The 15,000-nt window shown below is 37.1% G+C and overlaps 1 protein-coding gene across 2 annotated transcripts in view; it reads left to right on the top strand.

The window, feature by feature from the left end:
- The window catches only part of LOC127619793 (SH3 domain-binding protein 5-like), a 36,447-nt gene that overhangs the window by 1,156 nt on the left and 20,291 nt on the right, over positions 1-15,000 (top strand). The window contains exons 2-3 of one of the 2 annotated variants that reach the window (XM_052092783.1): positions 599-661; positions 1,717-1,845. In XM_052092783.1, coding sequence (XP_051948743.1) covers positions 599-661; positions 1,717-1,845 — 192 coding nt within the window. Of the gene's footprint in view, positions 1-598; positions 662-1,077; positions 1,416-1,716; positions 1,846-15,000 lie in introns of those variants that run through there. The other variant, XM_052092784.1, reaches the window with a different exon arrangement.

The following is a 15,000-nucleotide window of genomic DNA, read 5'->3' on the forward strand; positions in this document are numbered from 1 at the left end:
GTGATACATTTGGATTTAAGTTGATTAAAAGTCATTGTGTATGTGTAAAAGTGAATTCTGAGAAAAGCTCAAGCAGCATGTGAGCACAGGTGCCACTTACTTTGACATTTCTCTGTCTACTGCAGTGGCTCATTTCTATTTGTGTCCATAAGTGTCCAAAAACTTTGTCTTAACTTTGAAAACTTTTTGTTTATGAAATGTTTAGCTTGAAATGTGTCTTGATCCATCTTCCTATAAAATAAATGCCATAAACATTCAGACATTTTAAATGTGGCTTAAGAGTCCAAATAGCTTTGAGGTCATTGGTGAATATGCTGATCTGAAGAACCTTCCCAACACAGGCAATAATGGTTCTTCATAAAAGGTAAAGAACCTGTATTTTAAGGGTGTTCTAGTGGAAGAACTGTTTTTTCATACTCGACGCATCCAAGACATAAAAACTGATCTGTTAATAAAAACATCTGTGTGACCTCGGCATTAGCTAACATGGGTTTTGAGTTACCTGGATAACACACTCCAGATGTTGTTTAGTTGCTAAGTTTGTAGAAGACATCTTACTACAACCGTACCTCTCATGTCTCACTGTGTCTCACTACAGGGTGAGCTGGAGAAACTGAACCAGTCTACAGATAACATCAACAGATGGGAGACAGAACTGGAGGTAAGAACCGCGTGCTTGTTTAGTGCCATCACTCTTCTTGCTGGAATGGTTGCAGGCAGAATTGCAAAGTGGGAAATGTCTCAAAGCTCTCCGCCCCTCCCCTTTTCTTTTACCAACCAATGGGAAGTATCTAAAGTGACTGACGTATGTAAAACTATGGAATGATATAGATGACCTGAATATACTTTGTGATCAGTTGAATGCCGCTTTGGTGAATTAAAGCACCAATTTCCTTCCAAAACAGCCAAATCTGTACATTACACCAAACCTTTGGCCGCAAGTGTATATATGTTTTCTTTGTCCTCTTTTTCTAATTTCTTACCGTTTGTTCCTCATTTGAAGTTCTCTGTTTTATAAATAACATTACAAAGCACTAACTGACAGTTCTCTGTATTTTCACTGTATTTAGTCTCTGATTAATCACCAGTGTGAAGCAGGAAGCGTCCTGTCAGAGGAAGTTTTAATCTCTCTGACGTCTCTTTTGCGACTGAGTTTGTGTCTGGAAGGATGTGCATGTCAGGTGCCATATGTGAGGGAACCCACCCGATGAGAGATTCATCACAGGCCAAACTAAACCCAATAACATGCTGTACAGGAAGGGTTGTCAGTATAGGTAGCAGCGTGTAGATTCCTGGGGAACTGTGTTGGATTGAGTTTGCTGAAGCAGCACTTTTCAGGGAGCAACTAAAGGCTGATTATTGAAGTATTTCATAAGCTGTATGACTCGAGTTTGGCATCTGTAAGATTTTAACAGGTGAGTAAATGCCAAAGTATACTTCAGTTGTCTGCTTTGCAGATCGCTCTGCGCACGGTATGTTTGCAAACACAGTTAGACCGCGCACCACCTAGATTTTCTTGGCCCGCTCATGCAGTCCTCATATATGCGCATTGCTGATGCATGCACCTGCTATTGACTGTACTACAAGAGCATCACAAAGGAGTTGTAATGGGCATAGTCACAAGAGTATACTCACAAAGGCAACTCGGTCGACCAGGCGTGAGTCCATACAGAGAAGTATACCTTGGCCTTAAGTCACAGTGTCTCTGTTCTTTAGGACTCCCGGCAGAAGTTTCGCGCTGTCTTAATGGAGGCAACCGTCAAGTTGGACGAACAGGTGAAGAAGATCGGCAAAGCTGTAGAAGACTCAAAACCATACTGGGAGGCCAGACGGGCGGCACGCCAGGTGAACTTCATTAACGCCCAGCAATCAATTCTCAGTTTGTTTAATAATAGTAACATTTAACCATGAATTTGTTTTAGTGGTTGAATTTTAATTTGCACACTATCCATCCAAAATAGTAAGCAAAATTAGGATTAGTGCATTCCAAAACAGTATGCTAAGGTGCCTAGATTGTAGTATGCATCAACATTTTTGGCTAATATTACCCACAACTTTGACTTTGTTATAGAAGCTTCTACAGCAGTTTCATTAAAGTATGTACTTCCCCATTACCAGTGAAGTACATACTTACAGTGTATAGTGAAAGTATGCACGATTTTAACATTTACTTGAGTGTTTTCAAGTGCTCAAAAAACAGTGTAAGACGAGTTTTGTGAAGTGGGTAATGGACGGTTTTACCATCAGAGTGTCCTGATGTTATGCATGAGTCTTGCCATGAGGTCACTTCACATGTCCTGGGAATGAACACATAGGAAAGTATATATCGGCCTCGGCCAATAGGAAAGGACATGACATCACTACAGTTATGCAATGATGGTTTGGCTGTTGCCACGGAGGCCTGTTGAACACTGGGAAACAGCTGATGCCCCAATGATCATTGTGTCCAGTTCAGATATTATTTTATTTTGATCTAAATTTAAAGAAAGAACCAAAATACCATGTACTTCAAACATGCAACTAACTAGTTCACTAAACTATAAAACTCAATATATATTAAAATACATAACAGCAGTTTATCCGTTACAAAAGTACTGCGAGGGCACCATGGTTTAGTCATGGATTCAGATGGTGTTACCTATACAGGAAGACCGATAGTCGCTTTTTGGAACTAAATCGGCCATTTTGGATTGTTTGAAAAATGCATGCTCTGAAATTTGAAATACTCCTCCTAGGCCAGGAGTTAGCATCATTTTAGACATGGAGTGCCATTTTATATTTTCCTGGTCAATGGGTGTGCCGATGCCCCACATTTTTGTTTAAATCGCATCTGAAATGTTTATATTTTGAATAGACTCAGCAGGAAACCGATGGAGTGCGTACTCCAGGTAGGGAAGGAGGTATTGCCCCAAGTGAAGGAGTTCAAGTACCTCGGGGTCTTGTTCACGAGTGAGGGGACAATGGAGCGGGAGGTTGGCCGGAGAATCGGGGCAGCGGGGGCGGTATTGCACTCGCTCTATCGCTCCGTTGTCACGAAAAGAGAGTTGAGCCGGAAGGCAAAGCTCTCGATCTACCGGTCAATTTTTGTTCCTACCCTCACCTATGGTCATGAAGGCTGGGTCATGATCAAAAGAACTAGGTCACGAGTACAAGCGGCCGAAATGGGCTTCCTCAGAAGGGTGGCGGGCTTCTCCCTTAGAGATAGGGTGAGGAGCTCAGTCATCCGTGAGGAGCTCGGAGTAGAGCCGCTGCTCCTTTGCGTCGAAAGGAGTCAGTTGAGGTGGTTTGGGCATCTGGTAAGGATGCCCCCTTGCCGCCTCCCTAGGGAGGTGTTTCAGGCACGTCCAGCGGGGAGGAGGCCTTGGGGAAGACCCAGCATTAGGTGGAGAGATTACATCTCCACACTGGCCTGGGAACGCCTCGGGTCCCCCAGTCAGAGCTGGTTAATGTGGCTCAGGATAGGGCTGACCACGCCTCAGTATAAGCGGTTGAAGATGGATGGATGGGGCAGTGGTGGCTCAGTGGTTGAGGCTCAGGGTTACTGACCAGAAGGTCAGGGGTTCAAGCCCCAGCACCACCAAGATGCCACTGTTGTGTACTTGAGCAAGGCACTTAACTCCAGGTTGCTCCGGGGATTGTCCCTATAATAAGTCAGCTTTGGATAAAAGCGCCTGCCAAATGCATGAATGTAAATGTAAATATATTACACAATTTAATTTTATGGAATTTTTGTAATGAAATAAAAATTAGTAAATCTTATAAATAGGCTCAAATATTTTTTTGAGTGAACTAAAGCTAAAATAATGCACAACATGACATGATCACTGCAAATCAGATCTAATTTGATGTTTAATTTTCAGCTATATGGAGCAGAATTTTGGACCAATGAGATTTTACCGTGAGAAATAGAAAGCAAACGACGGGCAAAATGCCCTTTTGCTCATCATGCTCATGTTTGGTTAGGAAAAACCCAGCTTAACATGAAAGAGATCATTTTTATCACTTGTTGCTTTGTTGTGCAGAACACCTTGGTATTACCATGTTACCGTGTCCATAAAAGCATGACTGTTTTTAAAGGGAAAGCATGTTTGCATGATTGATGTGGCAGAACCGAGTGAAATATTGTAAAATAACACAATTTCTGTTTGTTCAGTATTCTCAAGTTCTCGGAGCAGTTGTTGATGGACATATTTGCCCCAGTTTAACTCCTCAAAAATCACATGACCCCTTCACACACCCCTGGGCACAGCCTGAGGTGTCAGAGACTTTATAATAAATGACCTGCAGACGTGATGGTAATTTGCTTGCAAACAGGCTTTGGCAGTTCACATGGATGGAAACCGCTTTAGAGAGCAGATGAAACTTGACTTTACAATCCTCTCTCCTCAGGCCCGTGGCTAAACTGGAGACTTATTAAAAGTGTTTGTTAAGGCGAGCATCACTGTTACTATTGCTCATATGGTTAGTGATGTGAACAAACCCCTAAACCTACAGTGAATATTAAACTTGTGTGTGTAACTGGTCCCGCATCGTTGGTACTACAGACATAAATGATACCTTGAATCATGTGGCTTGTTGAGTAGAGCTGAATCAGGCTTAAAATGTTCACCTGACAGATGATAAAACTAATGAAAAAGTCACATAGGCTTACACTGAAGGTGGGAGGTGAGAGGTGTGTGTGTTTGTGTGTGTAGAGACCAGTCTGGAGTGTTGTGTGTTGTGGTTCATTAGTCCGTCATCTGCAAGGATGAATTTGAGGTCGCTGGTGCTTTCAGCCATGAAATTCTCATTAGTATCACCTTGCGACAGAAATAAATCAGCACATAACAGAAAGCACACTCTTACCGTTTCTCTTAAACAGTCATAAAAGGGCTGTTTATATCCACGGTGACCTTGGTGAGAGTTTGTCTCACTTTCTGGTTACGACAAATAACTAATTTAGCGGCTTCAACAAAACTCCCCCATCGTTAATGAGACCTATTCATGTCTGGGTGTTTTGTTGCATGTGGGTGAGACAGATTACAAGAGATAAACTGGATTATTTGTTTAAGAGTTAAAATGATTTACTGTCATTAGTGAGATGTGAGAAGCAGTCGGACACACACAGAAGCTTTATTCACTCGCTTGTATTCAGAGTCTATTTTGACACGCCATAAAACAAAATGATGTGAGATTAGTCACGGAGTGAGTAAAGCGGCAGCCAGGAAAAGACGACCTCAGCGAATCTTTTAAAAGCACCTGGTAAAACCTGATTTATTAAAGCAGAAGTAAAAACATAGAAAAAAAAAGTTTGTCTTTGGAAGTGTCATGTTTGCAGCATCAGATATGCAAAAATCCTTGGAAGGAAACGTAGTTATTGGCAATAGAAAAAAATATTAGTGTTTAACTGAGTTTTAAAAGATCTAGTATGGAGAGGCAGACTGAAACTACTCTAAAGGGGAGGGGCCACAACAGAGAAGGCCTTTAGATTTCAAACGGGACATGGGGACACTCAAAAGCAGACTCTGTGAAGACCTTAATGGTCTAGCGGTTTGATATTAATGGAGGTGGTCAGAAATGTAATCAGGTGCAAGAACAATGCAGACCCTTAAAAACAGTTAAGAGACCTTACATTGAACTCTAGTATATTTAACTGGAAGCCAGTGCAAAGAGGTATGGGTGGAATAAACAAATAACCGATCCATAGAACGAACAAACATACTATAAATATAACAAACAAACAATTTATAGATAGAATGAAAAAAACAAAACAAAGGATAGATATAATTTACAAACAAACGATAGAGAATGAACAGACAAAGGATAGATAGAATGAAGAAAAATGATAGATAGAACAAGTGAACAAACAAGAGATAAAACAAAGAAACGATAGAAAGAATGAACATACAAATGATAGATAGAACGAACCAACAAACAAACAAATGATATACAGAATGAACAAATGATAGATAGAACAAACAAACAAACAAAGAATAAATAAAACAAACAAACAATAGATAGAACAAACAAACAAGAGAAAAAACAAAAAAATGATAGATAGATAGATTGATAGAATGAACAAACCAACAATAAACAGAATGAATAAAAGATAGATAGAACGAAAAAACGATAAACAGAACAAACAAAAGATAGATAGAACAAACAAACAAACGATAAACAGAACGAACAAACGATAGATTGAAAAAACAAATAATTGATAGATAGATAGAACAAACAAACAAACGATTAATAGAGCAAACAGACAAATGATAGATAGAAAGAATAATAGAATGAAGGATAGAACAATCTAATAAAAGAATGAACAATGGATAGAACGAGGAAAAGAACAAGCGATAGATTGAACAAACAAACGGTAGCATGAACAAACAAACGATAGCATGAACAAACAAACGATAGAATGAACGAACAAACGATATAACAAACGATAGCATGAACAAACAAACGATAGATAGATTGAACAAACAAACGATAGAATGAACGAACAAACGATATAACAAACGATAGCATGAACAAACAAACGATAGATAGATTGAACAAACAAACGATAGAATGAACGAACAAACGATATAACAAACGATAGCATGAACGAACAAACGATAGATAGATTGAATAAACGAGTGATAGAATGAAGGATCAAATTATATAAAAAACAATAGCATGAACGAACAAACAATAGATAGATTGAACAAACAAGTGATAGAATGAACGAACAAATTATATAACAAACGATAGAATGAACAAACAAACGTTAGATAGATTGAACAAACAAATGATAGAATGAACAAACAAATGTTAGATAGATTGAACAAACAAACGATAGATAGATTGAACAAACAAATGATAGAATGAACAAACAAATGTTAGATAGATTGAACAAACAAACGATAGATAGATTGAACAAACAAACAAGTGATAGGATGAACGAACAAATGTTAGATAGATTGAACAAACAAACGATAGATAGATTGAACAAACAAACAAGTGATAGGATGAACGAACAAATGTTAGATAGATTGAACAAACAAACGATAGATAGATTGAACAAACAAACAAGTGATAGGATGAACGAACAAATGTTAGATAGATTGAACAAACAAACGATAGATAGATTGAACAAACAAATGATAGAATGAACAAACAAATGTTAGATAGATTGAACAAACAAACGATAGATAGATTGAACAAACAAACAAATGATAGAATGAACAAACAAATGTTAGATAGATTGAACAAACAAACGATAGATAGATTGAACAAACAAATGATAGAATGAACAAACAAATGTTAGATAGATTGAACAAACAAACGATAGATAGATTGAACAAACAAACAAGTGATAGGATGAACGAACAAATGTTAGATAGATTGAACAAACAAACGATAGATAGATTGAACAAACAAACAAGTGATAGGATGAACGAACAAATGATAGATAGATTGAACAAACAAGTGATAGAATGAACGAACAAATTATATAACAAACGATAGAATGAACAAACAAACGTTAGATAGATTGAACGAACAAACGATAGAATGAACAAACAAATGTTAGATAGATTGAACAAACAAACGATAGATAGATTGAACAAACAAACAAGTGATAGGATGAACGAACAAATGATATAACAAACGATAGCATGAACAAACAAACGATAGATAGATTGAACAAACAAACAATAGATAGATTGGACAAACAAACGATAGAATGAACGAACAAACAATATAACAAACAATAGCATGAACAAACAAACGATAGATAGATTGAACAAACAAGTGATAGAATGAACGAACAAATGATATAACAAACGATAGAATAAACAAACAAACGTTAGATAGATTGAGCAAACAAACGATAGAATGAACGAACAAATGATATAACAAACGATAGAATGAACAAACAAACGTTAGATAGATTGAACGAACAAACGATAGATAGATTGAACAAACAAACGATAGAATGAAGGAACAAATGATATAACAAACGATAGAATGAACAAACAAACGTTAGATAGATTGAACAAACAAGTAATAGAATGAACGAACAAATGATATAACAAACGATAGAATGAACAAACAACGATAGATAGATTGAACAAACAAACGATAGAATGAACGAACAAATGATATAACAAACAATAGCATGAACAAACAAACGATAGATAGATTGAGCAAATGAGCGATAGAATGAACGAACAAATTATATAACAAACGATAGCATGAACTAACAAACGAATTGATTGACAGATTTACAGATAGACAGATGCAGACTCTGGCTGGTTGTTAGGGTGTTGCTAGGCACATAACTATAGAAACAGAGAACATGTCCATGATGATGGGTAGAATCTCTTGCTCTATTCCACTTTTAGTTCTGAAGTTCGTGTGTCTTTATTTAACACATCAGCGTGTGAGTGTTGGACTGCAGTAAGTGTGTGTCACTCTCACTTCATTCAGCTGCTGTCACATCTGTGGTGTCCTGAGCGACACGTGAGCGCTGACATCAGCCGCTAATGAGACATGACCTCAACACGTGAATGCTGACCCTCACAACCACACAGCATGTGTGTGTGCTTCTGTTAATTAGAAATGAGCAGGTTTTAGAAGACATTGTTGTGTTTATCTGTTCGAATTCCACAAAAAACACACTAATCATGGACAAATCACTGTGCTGTCCAAGTGACCTTCCCCAAGGTCACCACTCAGATTTGATCTGCTGCAGTCAACAGTACCAGCAGAGGTGTCATCTAGACTGAGAAAACATTCCATAGGATGAAATGAACAACAAAGCAATCTCCAATCAAATCACTAGAATTTCTGGTTCAACGCGTCTCTCATGTTCGAATCAAACAACATCTCATATGCAAATGAAGGACTGTTAATGTTCCACTGGACTTTTAAATATCTGAATTAACGTAAATGTTTATTTTCTGATTCCTGTTGCTAACACAATACTTTTTCTCTGCACAATGGCTATGTTTGGAATAACATACTTCCATACTTGTCCTACTATTTCTGCTGCATGTAGTGTGTATAATGTACACAGTTTGCAAATGTTATGTATGTATTAATTGCCCAATTTCTGCAAATTGTTTCTTAGATTAAGGGGGGTGCACAATTATCCCACTGTTCCCTACAACTCGTACTATTTTTGCAGTATGGATACTGTACACAACATGCACATTTTCTATATGCAAGGAATTATTTTTTACCAACTATATTTAACAGTTTCGGTGTGATCAATAAACAAGAAATGATGCAATTTATATATTTATTCTGAACTCAGTATCTGACTACCAAAAAGGAAGACATTGTTGGATTTAAAATGCAAAATAACAGTTTTTATTTCTGAAATGATTAATGAATTAAATAGTGACATGTTAAAGTCATGTGACAATATTATCTATGTTTCCATCCAAATTGCTAATTTTATTTTTTAAAATCAGAATATCGCAAAAACATTTTACAAATAAAGCAAGAGTACAAAATCATCGATTCTGGGGATTTAAAATAAAAACATTTATTTCATTTTTATATTTAACAAAATTATATTTTGATGAAATTGTATAATATTTAGAAAAGATATATCAAATAGACGAATGATAAATAGAACGAACAAACAAATGATAGATAGAACGAACAGTCAAACTATAGATGAACAAACAAACAAACAAACAAACTATAGATGGAACGAACAAACAAAAAATAGATAGAAAGAACATTCAAACTACAGATAGAACAAACAAACAAATGATAGATGGAATGAACAGTCAAACTATGGATGGAATGAACAGTCAAATTAGATGGAATGAACAAACAAGATATAGACAGAACAAACAAACAAATGATAGATAGAACGAACAGTCAAACTATAGATTGAATGAATAGTCAAACTATAGATGGAATAAACAAACAAACTATAGATGGAACAAACAAACAAATGATAGATAGAACGAACAGTCAAACTATAGATTGAATGAATAGTCAAACTAGATGGAATGAACAAACAAGATATAGACAGAACAAACAGACAAATGATAGATAGAATGAACAGTCAAACTATAGGTGGAATGAATAGTCAAACTATAGATGGAATGAATAGTCAAACTATAGATGGAATGAACAAACGAACTATAGACAGAATGAACAAACAAACAAATGATAGATAGAATGAACAGTCAAACTATAGATGGAATGAATAGTCAAACTATAGATGGAATGAATAGTCAAACTATAGATGGAATGAATAGTCAAACTATAGATGGAATGAACAAACGAACTATAGACAGAATGAACAAACAAACAAATGATAGATAGAACGAACAGTCAAACTATAGATTGAATGAATAGTCAAACTATAGATGGAATGAACAAACGAACTATAGACAGAATGAACAAACAAACAAATGATAGATAGAACGAACAGTCAAACTATAGATTGAATGAATAGTCAAACTAGATGGAATGAACAAACAAGATATAGACAGAATGAACAAACAAACTATAGACAGAACAAACAGACAAATGATAGATAGAATGAACAGTCAAACTATAGATTGAATGAATAGTCAAACTAGATGGAATGAACAAACGAACTATAGACAGAATGAACAAACAAACAAATGATGGATAGAACGAACAGTCAAACTATAGATTGAATGAATAGTCAAACTAGATGGAATGAACAAACAAGATATAGACAGAATGAACAAACAAACTATAGACAGAACAAACAGACAAATGATAGATAGAATGAACAGTCAAACTATAGATTGAATGAATAGTCAAACTAGATGGAATGAACAAACGAACTATAGACAGAATGAACAAACAAACAAATGATGGATAGAACGAACAGTCAAACTATAGATTGAATGAATAGTCAAACTAGATGGAATGAACAAACAAGATATAGACAGAATGAACAAACAAACTATAGACAGAACAAACAGACAAATGATAGATAGAATGAACAGTCAAACTATAGATGGAATGAATAGTCAAACTATAGGTGGAATGAATAGTCAAACTATAGATGGAATGAACAAACAAAAAATAGATAGAAAGAACATTCAAACTACAGATAGAAGAAACAAACAAATGATAGATGGAATGAACAGTCAAACTATGGATGGAACGAACAGTCAAACTATAGATGGAACGAACAGTCAAACTATAGACGGAACGAACAAACAAAAAATAGATAGAAAGAACATTCAAACTACAGATAGAAGAAACAAACAAATGATAGATGGAATGAACAGTCAAACTATGGATGGAACGAACAGTCAAACTATAGATGGAACGAACAGTTAAACTATAGATGGAATGAACAAACTAACTATAGAAAGAAAGAACAAACAAACGATAGATAGAATGAACAGTCAAAGTATAGATGAACGAACAAACAAACAATAGATGGAATGAACAAACAAACAATAGATAAAATGAACAAACAAACAATAGACAAAATGAACAAACAAACAATAGACAGAATGAACAGTCAAACTATAGATGGAACGAACAGTCAAACTATAGATGGAACGAACAATCAAACTATAGATGGAACGAACAGTCAAACTATAGATGGAACGAACAATCAAACTATAGATGGAACGAACAGTCAAACTATAGATGGAACGAACAGTCAAACTATAGATGGAACGAACAGTCAAACTATAGATGGAACGAACAGTCAAACTATAGATGGAACGAACAATCAAACTATAGATGGAATGAACAAACGATAGATATGCACATAATCCTATAATATTTGTTTTCAGATTTTCTATTTAGTTTTGCACTATACGGACACCAATTTGTTTTATAGAAAGAGAACAAATTGAAAGTAAATGTCAAATGAATTGTGCAATCGCTGGATTGGTTGGCACACACTAAAGATTTCCATCTAGCGTAATCGTGGAATAGAGATATGAGAGAGAGAGTTGGGATTGCGTAAATTATGAAGTGTCCTCAGGAAAGAACTGGACCGTTTACACCCAAAGACCGTTAGAGCCGTGTGGATCTGTGTGGACGGAAAACAGATTGTGGAATGTTACTGGCCTTGTTAATGGAGGCTGGAATTCTACGCTGTAGAATATGATGTCTGGATGGATGGAAATCTTGATTTAATCCACAAATGAAGGGTCTGTCTGTGCGATCATGCTTAAAAAAGCAGCCGGGGGAAGTTATTAAAGATTATTTAAAGACAATGAAGTAACAAATAAAAGCATTGTGAAGTTTCCTGCCTGTAAAGGAGTTATTGTGTTAATAAAGCAGCTGGTTTCCTCCATTTCTTCAAGTGAATGAACTGACTTTGACATTGAAAGCGTGAGGCGAGGAACTGGGTCACTGTTTATATTAGGTCACAGGGAGTTTAGGGCATATCATTGTGATTCTGCATCTTCAGATGAAGCTGATGTGATTAAACTTTAATTGAATTTGATTTCAGCGCAGAGCGAACGCTTCTCATGAAATATCATCCACATCGTGTCTGAATGGCTTCAGGACTCTAGAAATAGGTCAGAAAAGAAGAGAAAATCATACCGTTGGACTGCGACTGTGCGGTGTGCAAAAAGCATTACCAAAATAAAAATAAGCTCTCGAAAAAAACACATGGGGTATTTCTGTCCCTTCCTCAACTTAGAAGTCAAACATAAGCAGCTTTGATGATTTCAGCTGAAAAGAAATGATGTTTCACAGGCAAACATTTCATTAAAAAAAACGACATTTGAAGTTACTGATCAGCGGAGGTTTAGTGATATTTCAGTGATATTGTCTGCTTCAACAGGAATATTCCAGGTTCAATATAAATGAAGCTCAATCATCAACATTTGTGGCATAATGTAGATTAAAAAAACAACATTTTAAACCCTTTTCTTTAAAAAAGAAGAAGAAAGAAAATAGGTTACAGTGAGACACTTACAATGGAAGTCAATGGGGCCAATTTCTTAATGTTTAAAGGCAGAAATGTGAAGCTTTTAATTTTATAAAAGCAATTACATTAATTCTACTGTTCAAAATCGTTGTTTTCGCGGGATCACAGGGTTTACAATGTTGTCATGATGATAGCAAATTTGAAATTGTCTATAACATAGACTGTTAAAAAAAGATGGCCGACGCCCCTTCGCTCTTTTCCATTGGTGAGAACTGCAGCCGCCAGTGTCCCGATATGGCGCTGACATCTTGGGACTTGAGTCTGCGCAGTTGCGATTTCGGGACCAGACCTGCGCAGTAGTGAGCAGGAAGTAAAGCCACGAAATCAAGGCCCGCCCTCACTCTCGCTGAATCGATCGCAAGCACACGCCCTGCACTTTTGACTTTTGACGGTGTGAAATAATTAATTATAGAAATTTAGATATTACAATTTAAAGCTCCAATCTCCTCAGTCCTCCAAAGATCCCGAAAAAAGTCAGCTGGTGCTTCAGTGACTACTTCACTCAGAGAACCTGTCAATCACAGCTGTCAGTCATGATGTCACAGCAGCGTTTTTATAGCATCAAATAACTAAAAACAAACTTATTTTGACAACAAACACTTGAAATGACATCAACGTGATAGAAACAACAGTAAATGACAGAAACTATCTTTGGAAAAAAGATATGTGAAGTGTCATTTAATTGTTTAGTTGGCCTCACGTCCTGTTGAATAACATGGGGAGGCGGGGTTTATGACCTATACTAGGACCAGTCACCGGGGGGCGATCGAGACGTTTTGGCTTCACTTTTGAGGGCTTGTGTGGCACACTTGGTCTATAACTTTACACAGAAAGGTTTAGTAAGAGATTTTATCACACTCAAATCATGTTAACAATCATGTTTTTACGTCTTGTGCTTATACTTCTGAAAATGTGAGTATTTTTTAATTTTTAGTATTTACTTTTTTTCCCCAATTTGGAACGCCCAATTCCCACTACTTAGTAGGTCCTCGTGGTGGCGCGGTTACTCGCCTCAGTCCGGGTGGCGGAGGACAAGTCTCATTCGCCTCTGAGACCGTCAATCTGCTCATCTTATCACGTGACTCGCTGTGCATGACACCACAGAGACTGACAGGGCGGCTGTGACTCAGGTGGTAGAGCGGGTCGTCCACTAATCGCAGGGTTGGAGGTTCGATCCCGGCCCACACGACTCCACATGCCGAAGTGTCCTTGGGCAAGACACTGAACCCCAAGTTAAGGCTAGCACCTTACATAGCAGCTCTGCCACCATTGGTGTGTGAATGTGTGTGTGAATGGATGAATGAATCACAGTGTAAAGCGCTTTGAATACCGCTAAGGTTAAAAAGGCGCTATATAAGTGCAGACCATTTACTCACAGCATGTGGAGACTCATGCTACTCTCCTACTCTCCCATTGAGAGCGAGAACCCATAATCACGACCACGAGGAGGTTACACCATGTGACTCTACCCTCCCTAGCAACTGGGCCAATTTGGTTGCCTAGGAGACCTGACTGGAGTCACTCAGCGTCAATACTCGCGGAGATACCCAGACCCCAAAACAGTGAGTATTTTAATGTTTACAGATTGACCCCATTGACTGTAACCTATATTCTTGCTTTTTTTAAGAGAAAAGGAGGGACGAGTTGAAATGAATTATAGTGGTAATCAACATTATGCCACAAATGCTGTCAATTGAGCTTAACTTGCTTTTAGCCATACGATAGCTTTGTGGGAGGAACAGACTGAAAATATTCTCCCCTTCCATTCAAATTGTCTGTGATAATAAACACGCAAACAGTTTTGTTAGGCTGACTGCATCAAACTTGTAAAAAAACACATTTATACTAAACCGATAATGCTAAAACACCTAAAACTATACTATATAACTGAATCAAAGGTGTAGTGATAAGCAACTAGCAATGGTAGATTTTAAATGATTTGAATGTGCAGTGTTTCATAGTCTGTGTAGGGTCCCTCAGTAGGCTGGACTGGTTCTGGACCGGTCTTTATCAGTGCAGACTATCACATTAGTTACATAACAACAACAGTGTCGGATTTAGGCCTGTAA

The sequence above is a fragment of the Xyrauchen texanus genome, chromosome 26 (genome assembly GCF_025860055.1).
Source record: "Xyrauchen texanus isolate HMW12.3.18 chromosome 26, RBS_HiC_50CHRs, whole genome shotgun sequence".
Lineage (NCBI taxonomy): Eukaryota > Metazoa > Chordata > Actinopteri > Cypriniformes > Catostomidae > Xyrauchen > Xyrauchen texanus.